Below are 19,041 nucleotides of genomic sequence, written 5' to 3' on the forward strand. Positions count from 1 at the left end.
TGTTGATTATTAAGGGAGAATTTGAAGGATGCAGGTTCGATTTTTTGTATTGATTTTGGTTCCACAATTTTTCTAAGGATCGAGAAAACATGGGTGTTATGCTGCTGATAAGGAATACTTCCAATGTTGAAGTTGTTCGATTTGCTTCAATGAAGGACGTCATAGTCATTGGTGAGGATTTGTTTTGAAACCGTAGGTACTAGATTACGAATGATCTACGATCCTCTTAGATGGTAGGTGAGGGGTTGGTTCAAAATTGAGGGTACCAATTCACAAGTAATCGGGGAATTCTTTTGTTCGTTAGGAAAAATGATGGGAAGGGGAGGGGTTTTTGAGATAAGGATGGGTTTTTTTTTTTTTTTTTAAAATTTAAACCAATTGGGAAGTTAGCTTCTAATTTTCACAAAATGGGCTTAGTTTTATTGGACCTAATGAAGTTGAGAAGGGGGTTGTAATCAGTATGGGCCGAGTGCTACAGAAAGGGTGTGGAGTAAAATTTATGTTGTGGTTAAAAAATACACTTGGAGTTACTGGTATTACTAAAACAACAATTCTATGATAAAGATGTGAGTTCTACAGAAGAAAATAGTAAGGTTGGAAATAGTGCTTTAGTAGGGATTGTTGAAGCTGATACTCAAAGGGGCGTCAATGGATTTCCAGGAAAAAAAATTGTGCAATCTAATAATTCACAAATGATTATTGCTGTGCAAAAGCCATTTCTTCTCTTTTATATTCTTTGAATGGTTCTAAGAAACAAAATGATGAGCACAAAGCCTTATCATTGGAATAGGATAAGGTTGGAAAGGTATGCTTTTATGAGTTTGATGATGATCTGGAGAGCTTATCTAAGTTTGGTAAGTGTTCATTGTTAAATTAGGTGGCAGAACGAGGGATATGTGATTGTTTTTTGGGTTATTCACCATACAAGTCATAGTGTAAGGTGCAAGCTATCATTCCTGAGGCACCATTGACAATACCGTGGGCTTAAGTGATTGTTTCTTATTATGGACAACTTGAGGTGAGGAATGAAGTTTCTAAATGGACATTTGAAGATGCTTAGATTAGTGTTAACCATTTGAAGATCACAATTAATCAAATAGAAAATTTAGTTGACGAGGTGGTCTTGCCTATCATTTCTATAAGATATTGTCTTCCTGTTCAAATTGTTAATGAGTTTGCTCTAGTAGTTGGGAATGGTAAGGCTGGGAATAACCTTTTCATTAAAGATCAAGAGGGTCCCACTTCCCGAGAGGTATATTACCCATTCCTTGTTTGTCAAATTCTATTCTTAATTCTTTATGCCAAAAGGATACATCTCATGAAGGAGGGGTTGTGATCATTAATTCATTGGTGGGATGAGAGAGACAACTAGAATCCTTTAAAACTCCTTGAGGGGATGGGTATTAAGATGGTGAACTTCTTTAGGAAAAAAATGAAAGCAGTAATTCCTCCTAGGATCTATGAGAGGAAGAGAAGGATGGTACAAAAAGAGTTGAATAAGTTAGCTACATCAATGAATCATTAAGGGGGTTGGGGTAGAGGTAATGGGGGACACTGGTTAAATTGTAAAAACCATTAGTAGGAATGTTAGGGGGTTGGGGGATGTGAGAAAGAGGGGTCTTATTAAGGAAACTTTAAACATGAGTTCTCCTAATATTGTTTTTATCTACGAAACTAAACCTAAGTGTCAGATTTCTGGGGAATAAATTAGGAAATTCTATTTTTTAAAATATGAAATTACTATTTCCGTTTCTAATAGTTTCAGTTTCTTGTTTTCTAGCCTAGAGATCTGTTGATTTGATTTGCTGATTTTGTGGTGATTTGATTTGCTGATTTTATGGCCTTCCTCTACTATTTATCTTGTAATTGTGTCTCTTGAAATTAAATAAGAATGGTTATTATTCTTCTAAAAAATCCTTCATGGTATCAGAGCCTCGTGCTCTTTTCTTCTTATGATGTCGTATAAGTTGGTGATCACTGGCGCCCAAAGAAATCCTACCGGCTCTTCTGGTACTTCTAAAACCATTCCACCCAATCCCACTATTCCTCCCAAGTTTGCATCTGCTGATTACTATTCCTAGAATTCAGCCCTTATCTCACGGTTACAAAACTCAATGGTTGTAAGAAACCATGGTGCGAGCATTGCAAAAAACCATGGCATACGAAGGAGACGCCTTGGAAGCTTCATGGTAAACTAGCAAATTGGAAGCCAAAATCCAAACGTGATAGTCACGCCTACCAAGCCACTGCTGAAGAGACTCAGGAGCCTTCTACCAACTCAGATGCAGTCCCTTTTACCGAGGAGCAATTAGAGCACCTGTACAAATTGTTTCAATCTCCAAAACTATCCTTAACTCCGTTTTGTTCTTTGGTACAAAAGGGTAACTCTCTTGCTATTGCATTTTTAGGTTTTAATCCTAATTCTGTTCATTCTTGGATAATTGATTCTAGCGCAACTGATCATATGACTGGTTGCTCCAAATTGTTCTCATCCTATAGTTCGTGTTTAGGCAATAAAAAGGTTAAAATTGCAGATGGTTCACTCTCGGTAATTGCCAAGACAGGAACTATCAAACTCACTTCTTGTTAATTCTCCATGATGTGTTGCACATTCCAAATTTGTCTTGCAATTTTTTGTCCATCGGTAAAATTAACTTTGATCATCAATGTCAAGCTTATTTCTACTCTTCTTATTGTGAGTTTTAGGAATTAACCACGGGGAGGATGATTGGCAGTGCTAAGGAAAGAGATGGACTCTATTATTTTGACGATGGAGCTAACTCGAGTAGACAATGTCAAAGTACTTGCTTAAATTCTATTTCTGTTTTCAAAGATAATGATATCATGTTATGGAATAATAGGTTAGGCCATCCTAGTTTTCAATATTAAAAATACTTGTTTCCTAGTTTATTTCGGAATAAAAGTCTATTTTCTTTTCAATGTGAAGTTTTTCAGTTTGCTAAACATCATCGGGCATCCTTTTCCACTCAACCCTACAAACCAACTAAACCAGTTACTGTGATTCATAGTGATATCTAAGACCTATGTAGAACGTCTAGACATTCTAGCAAAAAATGGTTTGTGACCTTTATTGATGATCATATGAGATTAAGTTGGGTTTATTTGATAAAGGAAAAATCTAAAGTGGAAACAATTTTCAAAAATTTTTACACCATGGTACAAACACAATTTCAAAAAAATATTCAAATATTTCAGAGTGATAATGGTCGAGAATATTTCAAAAACATTTTGGGCCAATTTTTTCTTGAAAAAGGAATTGTTCATCAAAGCTCTTGTGTCGACACTCTGCAACAAAATGGTTTGGCTGAAAGAAAAAACAAACACTTATTGGAAGTAGCTCGTGCATTGCTTTTTACCAATCAGGTACCTAAATATCTTTGGAGTGAAGTCGTTTTTACTGCTACATATCTCATAAATAGAACCCCTAATAAAGTTTTAAGCTTTGAAACACCTTTCGGTGTTTTTCATAAGTTTTATCCAACAAATCGGTTGTCTTCTTTGTTACCACTAAAGATATTTGGTTGTACAACTTTTGCTAATATTCATAGTCATAATTGAGGAAAACTTAAACCCCGAGCCACAAAATATGTGTTTGTTGGTTATGCTCCCACTTAATAGGGGTATAAATGTTTTGAACCCATTTCCAAAAAAAATGTTTGTTACCATGGATGCTACTTTCTTTGAATTACATCCCTATTTTATGTCTCAGAGGGGGAACCAAAACAAAGATTTGGCTGTGTTTCATGATTTTTTCCAAATTGAAAGTTGCAAAATGATCCTTGTCAAACTTTGATTATTTAGCTTGAAAACCCAAACTTTATTATACCAGGAGAAAGTGAGTCGAGTTTTTTAGATACTGAAAAGGCACGTCTTTCTATAGTGCCATCTCATGATGTTCATGATCATAACAAAGGAGAAACAGGAAAAAACACCACAACATTGGTACCATTTGACATTGTCTACTCGCGATAGAGGACAACTCGAAAGAAAGGGTCTTCCAATCCTTTACACTGTCCAGAATCCGTAAACCCTCCAGGTAATGTCCTCACTGAGCCTTTACCTCATGTTCAGTCCATTTCATCTTCGAGTTCTAAGTCCTCTAGTTCTGAACCCGAGTTTGGTTCCAATCCTAAGTTCGATGATTCCGAACTTCCCGTTGCTGTCCGGAAGGGTGTGAGGTCTTGCATCCAACATCCATTCTCCAATTATGTGTCATATGAAAATCTCTCACTTGTTTTTTGTGCTTTTACCTCACAATTGTCTTGTATGGAGATTCCTAATACTCTGCAGGGTGCTTTGAAAGTTCTCGAGTGGAAGGAGGCTGTCTTTGAGGAGATGAAAGCTCTTGAAAAAAATGGCACGTGGGAGTTAGTTGATCTACCAAGAGGAAAGACAACTGTAGGGTGCAAATGAGTGTTTACAGTAAAGTGTAAATCTGATGGTTCTCTAGAACAACATAAAGCTCGATTGGTCGCCAAGGGATTCACTTAGACCTATGGCATTGATTACTTGGAGACATTCGCCCCCAGTTGCAAAGCTAAACTCTGTAAGAATCCTTGTCACTTGTAGCTAATCCTGATTGGCCTTTGCAATAGGTGAACGAAAAAGATGCATTTCTTAATGGAGACTTGGAGGAAGAAGTGTACATGGATGCACCTCCAAGATTTGGTGAAAAGTTTTGCACAAAGGTGTGTAAATTGAAGAAGTCCTTATATGGGTTAAAACAGTCACCAAGAGCCTGGTTTGAGAAATTCACTTAGTTTTTAAAAAGTCAGGGGTATACTCAAGGGCAAGGTGATCATACAATGTTTATAAGACATTCACAGGATGGGAAGATAGTGATATTGATTGTGTATGTGGACGATATAATTCTCACTAGATATGCGTACTTGAGAAGAACCGATTGAAGACTTCCCTCTCATCAACATTTGAGATCAAGGACTTAGGATCTCTGAGGTATTTCCTTGGAATGGAGGTTGCTCGGTCGAAGAAAGGGATTGTTGTCTCCTAATGGAAGTATGTCCTTGACCTCCTTAAGGAGATTGGGATGAGCGGTTGTAGGCCAGCAGGCACTCCAATAGATCCCAATAAGAAACTTGGAGATGACAACGAAGGTGATCCAGTGAATACAACTCAGTATCCAAAGTTGGTGGGAAAGTTAATTTACTTATCACATACATGGCCCGATAGAGTTTGGTGAGCCAATTTATGCATTCACCCTACGAGAAACATCTTGAATCAATTTATCGGATTCTCAGATACTTGAAGAGTACACCAGGCAAGGGTTTTCTCTTCCAGAAGACCACACAGCAGAACATAGAGGCATACATTGATGCAGATTGGGCAGGCTTAGTTATTGACAGGAGATCCACGTCAGGATACTATACTTATTTCTGGGGAAATATGGTCACATGGCGAAGTAAGAAATAGAATGTGGTTGCAAGGAGCAGTGCCGAGGCAGAATATAGGGCTATGGCTAACGGAGTTTGTGAGATGCTATGGCTGAAGAGAATTCTTGAAAAGCTGCGGATGCTGGTGAACATGCCAATGAAGTTGTATTGTGACAACAAAGTTGCCATAAGTATTGCTCAAAATCCAGTACAACATGATCGCACGAAGCATGTAGAGATTGACAAACACTTCATAAAAGAGAAGATTGATAGTGGAGCTGTTTGCATGCCTTTTGTTCCTACTACTTAACAAATAGCCGATGTCTTCACCAAAGGACTATTTCAGACCTAGTTTTGAGCTCTTTGTAAACAAGTTGGGCATGATAGATATCTACACTCCAACTTGAGGGGGAGGGGGGCGTTGGATTTCTGGGGAATAAATTAGGAAATTCTATTTTTTAAAATTTGAAATTGCTATTTTAGTTTTTAGTAGTTTCAGTTTCCTGTTTTCTAGCATAGAGATTTGCTAATTTGATTTGCTGATTTTGTGGTGATTTGATTTTCTGATTTTGTGGCCTTACTGTACTATTTATCTTGTAATCTTGTCTCTTGAAATTCAATAAGAATGGTTATTCTTCTTCTAAAAAATCCTTCACTAAGAATGTGGATGGTTGTGTGATTTGTGGTATTTGGAATTATAGGTTTAAGGAGTAGGAGGTTCTTCCTTCTTAGGAGCAGGGTGAATCCTTATCTTGTGGATACTTGTTCAATTGTTGTAATAGATAGTCTTGTGGGGGTTTTTTCTATTTGTCTTGCTGGAAGTGAAAGGTAGGGGTGGCTCTCGTCAGTCTATGGTCGCACCAAACTTGCTCTTAGGCCTTATTTGTGGGATGATTTATATGTTGTATATGGTTTTTGTTATCCTAGGTGGGTTTTAGGGGGATATTTTATTGTGGTGAGATTCCCTAGGGTAAAGAAAGGCGGTGGGAGGTTTACCTCGGGTATGAATAATTTGATAATTTTTTTAGAGATTGTGGTTTGAGGGATTTTCCTTTGGGTAATGCTTTACTTTCCTAGTGAGTTGTTTTGTTTTTTTTTTTTTTTGGGGGGGGGGGGGGGGGGAGCTAATTATTTAGATAGATAGGTTCTTGTTTTCTAGTGAGTGCGAGGATGAGTTTCCTAATCTTTCTTAGTGGGGTTTTTATCTAGGGCAAGTGTTGAAACATTTTCGTATTCTATTAGAGTCTAGTAATTTTGAGTGGAGGCCAACTCTATTTATATTTGAAAATATGTGGCTCGGTCATAAGACTTTTTGATCTTTGGTTAGGAATGCTTGGAGTGAGAACATTGAGAAGCGTTATGAAGGTTTTAGGTTTATGAAAAAAAATTAAAACTCTTAAAAGAAGAAATGAGAATCTAGAATATTGAAAATTTTGGGGATTTTAGGGTGAAGAAAGTCAACATTTTAATTGAGGTTAATTTGTTGGAGAGAAAAGACGAGGGGAATCTTTTGGAGTGTGGTAAGGTGAAAAGGTTCGTTGAAATATTTGGTGAGCTGAAGGGCCTAATCACAACGATAGGTCTCTCCTGTTATTTATAATATGTTAAATCCATTCCAATGACAACAATACCCTTGTTAACTCACACTAACATAATACTAACACACTAATAATGCTAAAAGACCAAAATAGCCATTAACACTCCCCCTCAAGATGGAGCATAGATATTATATGCTCTAATCTTGTCACAAATGAATTTAACGCAAGCACCCCCCAAAGCTTTAGTAAAAAAGTCAGCAAGCTATAGACCAGACTTTGCATAAGTGGTTATAATGAGCTTTTGCACAAGTTTCTCCCAAATAAAGTGGCAATCACTTCAATGCGTTTTGTCCGCTCATGGAAGATTGGGTTGGAGGCAACATGAAAAGCAACTTGATTATCACATGTCAGTTCCATAGATCGAGAATGTAGGAAACCTAGTTCTTCCAACATGTTTTTCAACCAAACAAGTTCACATGTAATGTGAGCCATGACCCTATACTCTGACTCAACATTTGATCTGGCCACTACAGTTTGTTTCTTACTCTTCTTGGAAACCAAATTACCATCAAGAAAGATACAATACCCAGTTGTAGATCTTCTATTGGAAAGCAATTTGGCTCAATATGCATTTATATAACCCCTAAACATATGTTGACCTTGATCTCGATGTAAGATACCTCTCCCAAGTGCCTTTTTGAGATATCTCAAGATGCAAGTTGCATCCTGATGACGTGTCCTTGAAGAATTCAAAAACTGACTCACAACGCTTGTTGCAGAAGATTGAATGGACCAAATCATGCTCTAGGAAACTGTTTTTATTTGTATAATGACTTCTTGAGCTAACACACTAAGCCTGTATCCCTTTAAGCAACAAGCTCAAGTGGTTGCTCTATATAGACCTCCTCCTCAAGATCACCATGCAAGAAGATAGTCTTCACATTTAATCAATGTAGAGGCCACTGATGAGTGGTAGCCAAAGAGATGAATGTAGGTGCTTGGTAAGTTTAGTGGCTGGGAACGTGTTGGAATAATTCAAGCCATACACCTAAATATATCTCTTAGCAACAAGACAAACTATAGGGTTACCTGTTTGAGCTAGATTGAAGGGAAACTTGGGAATATACAAAATAGAAGGAAGAAAAAATAGAGGAAATGGGATTTATAGTCCCTATTCCCTTAATGGTTGTGGTGGATCCATCAGCAAGAATAACATGAGGTAAGTTCTCAAGATATTGGAATGTAGAGAATAAATTAGGTATACCAATGATATGATTAGTGCTAGTTGAGTCTATAACTGAAAGGGTTAGGACGAGAAGTACTAGATTACAAGCAAGCTATAGGGTTACTTGTTTGAGCAAGAGATGAAATAGGAAAAGAAACTTCCTGGGATGCTTGATATTGCTTGAATTTGGAATACTTTTCCTCTCACATAGATACAGTAAATCCCCCCACCTCCCCCCCCCAAAAAAAAATATGGGCTCGAAAATGTGGAATCTGCAGTGGCTGCATTGGCAATACAACAAGGTTAACCGTTGAGATCCTAATATTGTTCCATAGTATGACGTCCTCATCCACAAAGAGTGCACTTGCGAGGAGCGCCTCTTCCTCATCCATATCTCTTCCACCATGGCCACTTGAGTCACCTTAACTTTTGCGGCTGCTTGGTTGGATATCAGAATCACCCAATGTAGCGAAAGAAATGCTCTCACAACCAAGGGTTGAAACACTTGATGCAAAGGTTGGGGAATGAGTGCTGGAAGAAGCACAGAGTATGCGAGAATAAACATCGACGAAGGATGGCAACTCTGCTCTACGTAGAATTTGGGATTGACTACCTCAAACTTGAGTTTCAAACCGACTACTTTTGCATCTTATGAAAATTGGCAGTTGTGGGTTGCACAATATTAAGCTTGCCATGGGTACGTTTTATCTCTGTAAAGTACTTTGTAACACTCCTCTCTCCCTTTTGTAGCCGAGAATACTCTAGGGATAGGTCTTACATATGTGTAATGTTACTAGAATGCCAGGAGCTTGACATAATCCCAAATCTCCTTACATGAATCCAGATGCATGCACATCCATGCAATCTAGGATTCCATTGAATTCCATAAAGGAGACAATCAATGCATCTTCTTGAATCCACACTTCTTTCCTTTTTTAATCGCTAGCTTGGATTGAAACAAGTGTTCCGATTTACATAGGCTACTTGATAGCCTTAGACTATTGGACATAATTCTTTCCATCAAACTTCTCAGTTGTTATTTGCGGAAATGATGAAAGAAACGTGCGTTTTGGGATTCAAGGACTCCATCCCAACACTTAAAAACTTAAACAAACAATAACAAGGTTAAATTGGAACAACTGCGAACAAATGACCACCATGAATAAGTCACGAATCAACTGTCACAAGGTCGCCACAACGCCAAGAAGCCAACGCACATCCCAAATAAATCAACGCATAGCCCTAATGGTATCAAACAACCACTACCAAGATGCTATGAGTGAACAATTGAAAAAGCTTCATTTTTTTACCAATATACACGACCCATACCTTCATATTATGATGTATGGGAGCATTTATTGTATTATAGAGGAAATCAGAGCAAAAAACTTGCTCAGAGCACTCTCATGTGTCCGCGCGTGGAGTTAGAGTTGCCGACTTCTAGCTGACACGTGGGGGAACCTCTGGTGGTGAAATTTCGCAGGTAGGTAGATCGGCATGTTCTCGGGAGAGATGTGGTTTTTTTGCAAAATATGGGGTATTTCTTAGAGTTTATGAAAGGGCAGCAACATCCTGTTTTGTTTTGTTTTTTTTTTTTGTTTTTTAATTTTTGGCAACAACTGTTTTTACAGCAACTCCTAGATTGCCTTCTAATCTTTGGTGGTGCATATGATGTTCTACAGCAGCAGGTTTGAGGTTTAGGATATGATTTGGTGGTGGGTTTGAGGTTTAGGGTTTGGTTCTGGTGGTGGCTATGAGGCTTATGGTTTAGGCTTGATCTTGCTTTGACACCATGTTGAAATATTTGGTAAATTGAAAGACCTAATCGCAATGATAGGTCTCTCCCTTGCTTTATAATATATGTTAAGTACATACCAATGACCATGTACCCTTACACTAACATAATACTAACAAACTAATAATGCTAAAAAACCAAAATAACCATTAACAAGGTTAAAGTTGATTAATAATTTAGTGAATGTTTTGAGGGAATCGAATAATCCGAAGCAAAAGCGAAGTTTAAGTGGATTAGGGAAGCTGATTATAATTCTAAATTTTCATAGTTTCACTATTGATAGGAGGAGGAAATGAGGAATAAGATTTTAGATTTGGAATTGAAGGGAGGAGAGGTCACTGCTGATTCTTCTTCTTCTTTTATTATTGAAGAGATTACAATTTTTTTTTTGCTATAATTTTTTACTGAGGAGGATATTTGTAGGTATGCGGTGCTAGATTGAAGTCTTGTTTGTAGTGAACAAATGAGGTGGTTAGAGTGGCTTTTTAGGAAATTGAGGTTGTGGTTAAGGTGGTTGTGTTTAAGATGGAGAGAGATAAGGCTTCGGGTCTGGATGTGTTTAATATAAGTTTCATATAAGACTGTTGGGATATTGTTAGAGGGGATTTAATGAAGATCTTCGATGAAGCACTAACACAACTTTTATCACTTTGGTGACTAAGAAGAGTAGACCTATCAAAGTTATAGATTTTCAGCCTATTAGTTTAGTGACTAGCATGTATAAGATCATTGCTGAGGTTTTAACAGAGAAGCTAAGTTTTTTTATTGGAGATATTATTTTAGAGGCTCAAAATGCTTTTGTTAGGAATAGGCAGATTTTGAATGCTATTTTTGTGACATCCCGAACCTGCCAAGTGGGGCCCGAAGGTTACGTGTTTCAATCACCAGTTTCTGATACCAAACACCACAATCATGTAGCAGAAATAAGATAAACAACCTCAAATTAAATACCAGAGTCTATCTATATATATATATATCCCATAAACAACTACCGCCATTTGTTTACATTACATACTAGTATTTCAAAAAACATAAACTATACATAAGCTGCTATTACAAGCACTCCGAAGTTTACCACAAAATACTACCCTACCCTGGAGCTCTATGCTCGATCGCCTGATGGACCTGAAAATATGATCATCCACTAGGGTGAGACGCATCTCAGTTGGAAGAACAAATCATAGCAGTGTGTGGCAAAGAGTTTAAATAAATACATAACATATATTCATTTGTGTTTCGCTAACCACAGCAGCTGAGAAAACGTACCATTAACAACAATACCGTCATCTGATATCATACACGCATTCATAAATATTTTTAATAATAATAATAATAATAATGCCCGAGAATATGGAAGATTACCTGCCCATACAAGTAGCTTTCCTCTGCTCTAATACTGATATTAGGACACTCACCTTACTCGGTAAGCCCTCGGACTATGTATATAGGCAAAGTCTCCAAGAATAGGGAAGGTTCCCCGCCCATACAAGTAGGTTCCCTCTGCTTTGGTACCAAACTGAAAATATTAGGGCACTCGCCTTTCTTAACAAGCTCTTGGCAAAAAGTTTTACCTTGCCATAAATATACATATAATTAAATTAACATACATTTTATCTTATTAGGTCACATTCCACACAAACCATCCACACAGGAGAACACCGTCCACACAGGATTCTCATTTATACAAAATACTCGGTCCACACAGGACTGGTCCACACAGGACTAACATCTTCACAGAATACATGGTCCACACAGGACTAACATTATGCAGAAATACATGGTCCACACAGGACTAACATCACACAGAAATATATCGTGGCCCACACAGGCACTACTAATCACCAATGCCAATCCCCATGACCTACCCGTGGTATATCAGTAGAACAATCTCCTCGGGCCTGCCAATGCTCTACCCCAATATATAATGACAATATACGAACTCCTCAGGCTTGCCAACGTATATCGTGATTACATCTAGGCAATATAACGAACTCCTCAGGCCTGCCAGCGTTATATTGTGATACACACGAATAACCACACAAAATGACCCATGTACACACATCACATTATTTGTCACGCAGCAATCTCCAGCAGCTAGTATTCACAAACAATCATTATTCACCAATAACTGTACTCACAGCTAACCAATGTTCACAATCCAATAGCAAATTTCATCATTCTGTACTCACATCAACAAATTAAATTATGAAAGTTGTATTCCTGCCACACAATTTCTTTTCCATATATATATAATATCAGAAGTCAGTATTTTTCCAAATGTTTAACCATGTAAATAAATCATACCTAAATATATATATTTTGTATACCCAAATTAACTGGTTTAAAATTTAATAAAAACCTACTATAATTAGTTCCCTTTACCTGTTTTCTTAAATTACGCTCGCGGAAACCCCGAAACGTCGCCTGCGCACTCATTCGAATCCCAATTCAGAAACCTGAGTTTATCAACCCAAATTTCAATAAAATGCTATTTTATCATTCCCTAGGCCCTATATACTCCATATTAAGAATAAAACTTAAAAATACCCTACTTACCCTGATTTTGGGATGATGCCTCGGAACCTCAAATTGAAAATCTGCTCCGCGTAAGTTGCAGAGAATCTTACCAAGAACCTCATGGTGGTTCCTGATCGTCAAAACGGGGCATAATGGAGTGAGAATCGAAGATAGAAGGGTGGGGGACCGTAGGGTTTCGGAGTGGAAAAAAGAGAGAATTTGATTTTTCTTTGAAAACTGTTCGCAGGATTTTCCTTATAGTGACCTTTGTGTAGAAAACCGTCGCCGGTTTTCTCAGACCTCCAGAAAACCGTCGCCGGTTTTCTATTTAACCGACCCGTTTTTCACTGTTTACCCATTACCGTTCCGCGGTAACACCAAATTGTTGCCAGTTTTTCTGTCTCCTCTAGAAAACCGTTGCTGGTTTTCTCCTTAACTGGTCCAAATTCTTCTTTTTCACATTTATTTTATTATTTTATTTTCCTAGGTCCTTACAATTTTAGTTGCATATTAGGTTGTTGAGGATGATCATAAAAGGACAATAAAGGGGTAGTCAAAGTACTTTTGTTGGGAATAGGTAGATTTCGGATGCTATTTTAGTTGAAATTTAGGTTGTTGAGGATGTTCATAAAAGGAGAATAAAGGGGTGATTGTTGGGAATAGGCAGATTTTGGATGCTATTTTAGTTGCAAATTAGGTTGGTGAGGATGTTCGTAGAAGGAGAATAAAGGGGTGGTTTTTAAGCCATACTTTGAAAATGCTTATGATCAAGTTGTAACTTCCTTGATAAAATCATTTTAAGAGAGGGGTGGTCAAAGATGGCCGTCTTGGATTAGGGGGTGTTTATCTAATGCTTGTTTCACTGTTATTATCATGGAGAGCCTAAATCTGGGTTTAGGGCTTTGAGGGGAGTTGGGCAAGGAGATCTTCTTTCTCCTTTTTTGTTTGTTCTTGTGGTAGATGTTTTTAGTAGATTGGTTCATAGAGCTGCAGAAAGAGGTTTTGTGAGAGGGATTGGGGTGGCAAGTGTGGGTGCTGTGGTTTCTCATCTTCAATTTGCAAATGATACTATTTTCTGAAAGAAGATCATAGGGAGCCTCTTTTAAATGTGCTTACTATTTTCCAATTGTATGAGAGGATCTTTAGTTTAAAAATAAACTTGGGGAAGATTGGGTTAGCTTGTATAATTTGGATATTTATAGATCTTTGGAATTGTCCTCTTTAGTTGGGTGTGGCGTTCTTGATTGGCCTCTAATATATCAAGGTGTGCCTCTAGGTGGTAATCCTAGATCAGTTGGGTTTCGGGATCCTGCAGCAGAGACGGTGTCTAAGAAGTTGGATGGGTGGGATGATGTTTTATTTCCTCTAGGTGGGCATATTACACTCGTTCAAGCTTGCCTTGCTAGTATTCCTCTTTATTTCTCATCTATCTTTAGAATACCTATGAGGGTAGCCAGTAGTATTGAGAAGATCATGAGATTTTCTTTGGCCTGGGGTGGGGTAGATTAAAAAATCATTTGGTTAGTTGGGAGGTTGTCTTTAGGTCTGATGGAGGGGGGTTCAGGTGTTGGTAAGTTGGTGTTTGAGAACATTCATTTAATGGGAAAATAGTTGTGGGATTTTCTCTTAGAGGAGTTCTCCCTTTGGCACAAAGTTACTAAAAGTAAATTTCGCCTGGATGATAATGGGTGGGATGCTAATCTGGGGTTGAGATGCTCTTGTGAAATTCTTTGGAAGGGTATTTCACAGTAATATCCTCTTTTTATTCCTTGTGCAATTTTGATTGTGGGAAATGGGTTGTGTTTGGTTTTGGAAAGACTTTTGGGTGCAGATTTCTTTGCTTTGCTCCTCTTTTCCCTGTTTGTTTAGATTATCCTCTTTGCACTTTATTTCTAATGGGGCTGGTTTCTATTGAGATTTTCCATTTTTGTAGGGATCTTAATGATAGGGAGGTTTTGGAGCTTGCCTCCTTTTTAGTTTGTTGGATGGTAGGCTCCTTTTTGAAAGGATAGACTATCATTCTTGGATTCTTGATTTTTTTGGGGAGCAGTCTTGTAAAACTTTCTTGAGCATTTAACCAAAAAAAAAAACTTGTCTTCCCCACTTCATAGATCTACTTGGAAGGCTGAAGTCCCCTCTAAGATTAAGCATTTATTTGGTTGGTCATTCTTAATAGAGTTAACACTAACAATCTGTTGCAGAGTAGGTGCCTTTCAAGGCCTTATCTCTGGATGTATGTTCATTTATTTTCAAAATTCAGAACCTACTTCTCATCTGTTCATTGCTTCTGTCCTCGGAGGGTGTGGAATATTCCTTTTGGCTTATTTGGAGAAAGTTGGGTGTGTTTGGAGTCGGTGGAGGCTTTTTTGGCTATCTATGTTTTCAGGTTTTGGAATACACGAAGATGCTTCGGCATTGTGCAATTTTTGCTGTTTTGTAGGGGACTTACTTGGAATGGAATGCTTTGACCTCATGGGTTTTTGCAGCTTGATGCTTCAAAGGGTTTTCATTTTCTGATTTACAGTGTGATTGGCTGGCTATGCTCTTTTGATTTTTTTTTTTTTTTTGTTTTTGTTTTTTTTCCCTGTATAGTTTAAGGAGGATTTCTTATGTTCCTCGTTGTACTTATTCTTAATAAAATCTTCTTTTTAACAACAATAACAACAACAAACCAAGCCTCAAGTCCCAGTGTCCCACTATGTGGGGTTGGCTACTTGAATTCTTTTTTTCATCTTTTTAAATAAAGAAGAAAAATTGTCTGGTCAAAATAGCCATTGACAGGATCCAAGTAGGAGAAGATGGATCATCTTGTTAGTTGGTTAGGGTTATAAGACTTAAGTATGAAGGGGGTTTAGACCTCGGGAATATGGTGCCTAAAAACATTTGTTTTGTTGGAAAATGGTTTTGGAGGGTCCCCCATGGCTTATGGTAATTATAAGTGAGTACAGTTTGTGTAGGAATGGTTGGGATACTATAGGAAGTTGCAATGCTTCTTATGCAACCGTTAGAAGCTCTCTTCTTCTACCCTCTTACCTGATGGAAACAAGAATCTTATTCAATTTTGGAGGTCAATTTGGTGGGCGAGTTTCCATGGGAAACCGCATATTTTGTTGAGTGTTGGATTCTTTTATTCCTTAAATGGGGAATGATTCGAGGGTTTGGGTGGGATTCTTTTTGTTCTTTTTCCATTAAATCTTTTCTTTCTCAGTTGTTGAAAACCCCGAACCCATTTTATTTTCCCTTGAACTACTTTATTTGGGGTGCTGAGGAAACCTTCCAGATTTGGGCTTTCATGCGGGCTTTGGCTCATCATAAGCTTAATACTAATGGTGTTGCAGGTGAAAAAACCTTACAAGGCTATTAGTCCAGATTTTGTTTTACGTGTTTAGGAGCAAGTGAAAATGAGTGATCACTTGTTTCTCTATTTTTGTGTTTTAAGCAGCTTCGGGCTTATCTATTCTTGGTTTTGATAAGGCATTGGTGCTGCCATGGACTGTTGGTGCTTTATTGTTGGTGTGGTATGGAGGCTTTGGGAGAAATAAAAGAGGGATAGTCTCATGGAGATGTGGTATTTTTGGCCTTTTTTAGACTTTGTTGATCAAAAGGAGTGCTAGGATTTTTAATGGCAAAAAATATCCCTTAACATATATTATCGAATAGATTTGTTTTCTTGGGCTTATTCTTTGGGAGTTTTGCTGTTTGGTCTTCAAAGGTATTTTGTGTGTGTTTTTTTTTTTTTTTGGGGGGGGGGGGGGGGGTGGGAACTTTATTATAACTGTTTCTATTTGTTTCAGGAGAATCTCCTATCCTATACTCTTTATTTTCCATTTTTTTTTATAATGATGTTTTTTCCCCTATATATGTATACATATGTATACACACACACACACACACACACACACATATATATATATATATATATATATATAGAATCATATATATATATGCCTGGAATGTGCAACGTGTTACGAGACAGCATAATAGCAAGGACAAAAGAATCACCTCTGCCTCAAATCTGCCAAATTAAGTTTTGTCCAACCACACTCATCCAATTTCATGAAAACACACAATGGGTTCATTCAATAGTCAAGTAATGTTGGCATGACAACCTTTGATCCATCTGAGCTGGTCGCTTTGGAACCATAACTTGAGTAGGTAGGGAGTTGAACTCACTTCCCACAAGCACGCAGAGTAACTCTCATCCCCATTGCACAATCTTCGTTTAAGTGAATCTACACTAAACAACCCTAAGTTGGAGCTCAGGAAAGTGACATCATATACTACTCAAGACAGACATACGAAGGTTCAACATCCCTCAATAGTCCAATCGGTACAAGGCAGTTCTTGAGAGTAAACTCAAGGGCCAACTTTGATGCCCATCCCGCCCTTTTGAGTTGGCAGTGACATGCAACACCATTCTCCAATGGATCGTCCGTGGGGTTCCGAATCCCACATGGAAACTCAAGACACCTTTGAGGATGTCTAGAGCTCAACCCTAAATGCTCCTGGCGATGCTCATCCCCCAAAAGAACACTGGGGTGGTAGGAAGCTCACCTGATGTTTCCCTCTCTAACAGTCTGCTTTCATACCATTCTCATTCTAGCATGAGGAACCATGGTTTGAGGAATCATACTTCACTTGTTTGAGGGCATCACTTTGATACTTTTGTAGATATGCCACAAGGCCATAGGACACTCAATGCACATCTATGACATCTCTATAATTGAATCAATGTTTTACAATAATTACTTCAAAGACAAATCTGCATGCCTGTGTTGTCCATCCAAACCTGTCCATATGTCCCTCTTGCATATATCACAAGTGCAAGAACGTGAGACCGTGACACAAGGTTTCAACAATATTTAACGTTAATGTGCTCCCTGGTATTTATTGGATAAGCACAGACCGTTTGAGGCTTTTGTGTGGATGGCCATTCTAGGATTTTGGAGGGGTAAAGGTGCAAGGATTTTATGGGCCTAAATTATGTATTTTATATTCATTTTTCTACTTTTATTTGGCATGATTTAAAGAATATTTTCATAATTTCTTATTTGAATGCCATTCCTTCTTTCTAGCTCTTTATATCACTGCAAGGTTATAAACTGGCTTTGTCAGCTTGTAGTTTAAAGCCTTAATTCTGTGGTGGTATATTCTCACCAGTGCGTGTGCACACATTTTTCTCATCAGTCTTGTTGCATTTATGCATTATCGTACATATTTTTTCTCTCTACAGAACAGTGGTAAATGAATACCATGAATCAGATTGATTTTTTATACAGATGTTAAAAGTCATTATTATTATTATTATTTTTTCATAGCCATCCTTGAACAAATTTTGCTTTCTAGCCAGTATTTTCACAATTCATGATGTCACAGGTGGTTTTCCCTAGTTTTGGTGAGAGGTACATTCCCACTGTTCTTTTCAACTCTATTTATGAAGTGGTTCGAGATATGCGACAAGAATAGTGTTGATCAACTATCAAGGCCAATTTATTCTTCGTATCCCCAGAGTAGCAACCATTGATCGGTACGAGAGCTGTTTACATTTTAATGTTGACTTTCATCAATGCAAATAGATCAATTACTTACTATTGTTAGCCAGTTGTGCAAATTTTCACAGAATCTCTGTGCATGGGAGTCTTCAGTCTTGGGGAATTGTAGAGGAAACTGATTGCGTTTCATAAATTGTAATTATAGCAGTCATTCTTTGTATACTTACCAGTTTGAGTTTGTCTCTGCCACAGCTTCTTTTTGTCTTTCTTTTTTTTTCCTAGTGCAGGTTTTCTTTTTTAGGCATCCCTTGCACTGAAATCTGAAGCGTAAGATTTTGCAGAATGTTTTTTTTTTGGCTTTCAACTTGCTCGAATTATGCCCCCTCTAATAAAATGGACTCATGTAAGTAATGCGATGACTGCACATAAGCTTACACGGCACAGTTTTAGTGGATGGGACATAGTATCCCAAGAGCAACTAACCCTACATTCGGTTTGTGAAATGTCATTCTTAGGAATAGATTAGTCGTAATAGGTTAGTTATAGTTATACAAAAAATTAAATTGTTATTATAAAAAAAATAACTATGTGAAATTTTTTACAAATCCATAATAAGGAGGGGACAAGGAATAACTATTCTTAAATTTTACTGTGGGATTGTATATTCCTTTCTTATTACATATTGAATGAAATAATTAGGAATACATAAGGGTAAATATTCTCTTTATTCTTGAATTTTACATTATATTTTATTTTATTTCAAAGAATAATTATTTTGTGAACCAAACATAAAAGTTTATATATATTTAGTTGACTCGTGAGCTTTTATGATAAGGTAATTTTAATCATTTTAATATAGTTGCAGGACCTATTTTTTAAGAATTACAAAACTGTTATATTTTTTTTAAATTTATCAATATTGTAAAAAATTTTAAAAATCATACAAAATATTGGAAAAAAATTAGTGAAAACCAAGTTGACACATTTATAATTACTCAAAAAATATTAAAACAAATGTTTTCTACTAGTCTCTACATGGAATTTGAGACCTGATCATCTTCAA

General features: G+C 37.3%; 1 protein-coding gene across 3 annotated transcripts in view; it reads left to right on the forward strand.

Moving 5' to 3' along the window:
- LOC131143802 (S-sulfo-L-cysteine synthase (O-acetyl-L-serine-dependent), chloroplastic) overlaps positions 1–18,198 on the forward strand; it is a 56,100-nt gene extending 37,902 nt beyond the window's left edge. For all 3 annotated transcript variants that reach the window (XM_058092161.1, XM_058092162.1, XM_058092163.1), the window contains one exon: positions 17,863–18,198. In XM_058092161.1, the coding sequence (XP_057948144.1) occupies positions 17,863–17,952 (90 nt within the window). In that variant the 3' untranslated portion in view covers positions 17,953–18,198. The remainder of the gene's footprint in view (positions 1–17,862) is intronic.
- The last annotated feature ends 843 nt before the right edge of the window (positions 18,199–19,041 follow it).

The sequence above is a fragment of the Malania oleifera genome, chromosome 12, assembly GCF_029873635.1.
Source record: "Malania oleifera isolate guangnan ecotype guangnan chromosome 12, ASM2987363v1, whole genome shotgun sequence".
NCBI lineage: Eukaryota > Viridiplantae > Streptophyta > Magnoliopsida > Santalales > Ximeniaceae > Malania > Malania oleifera.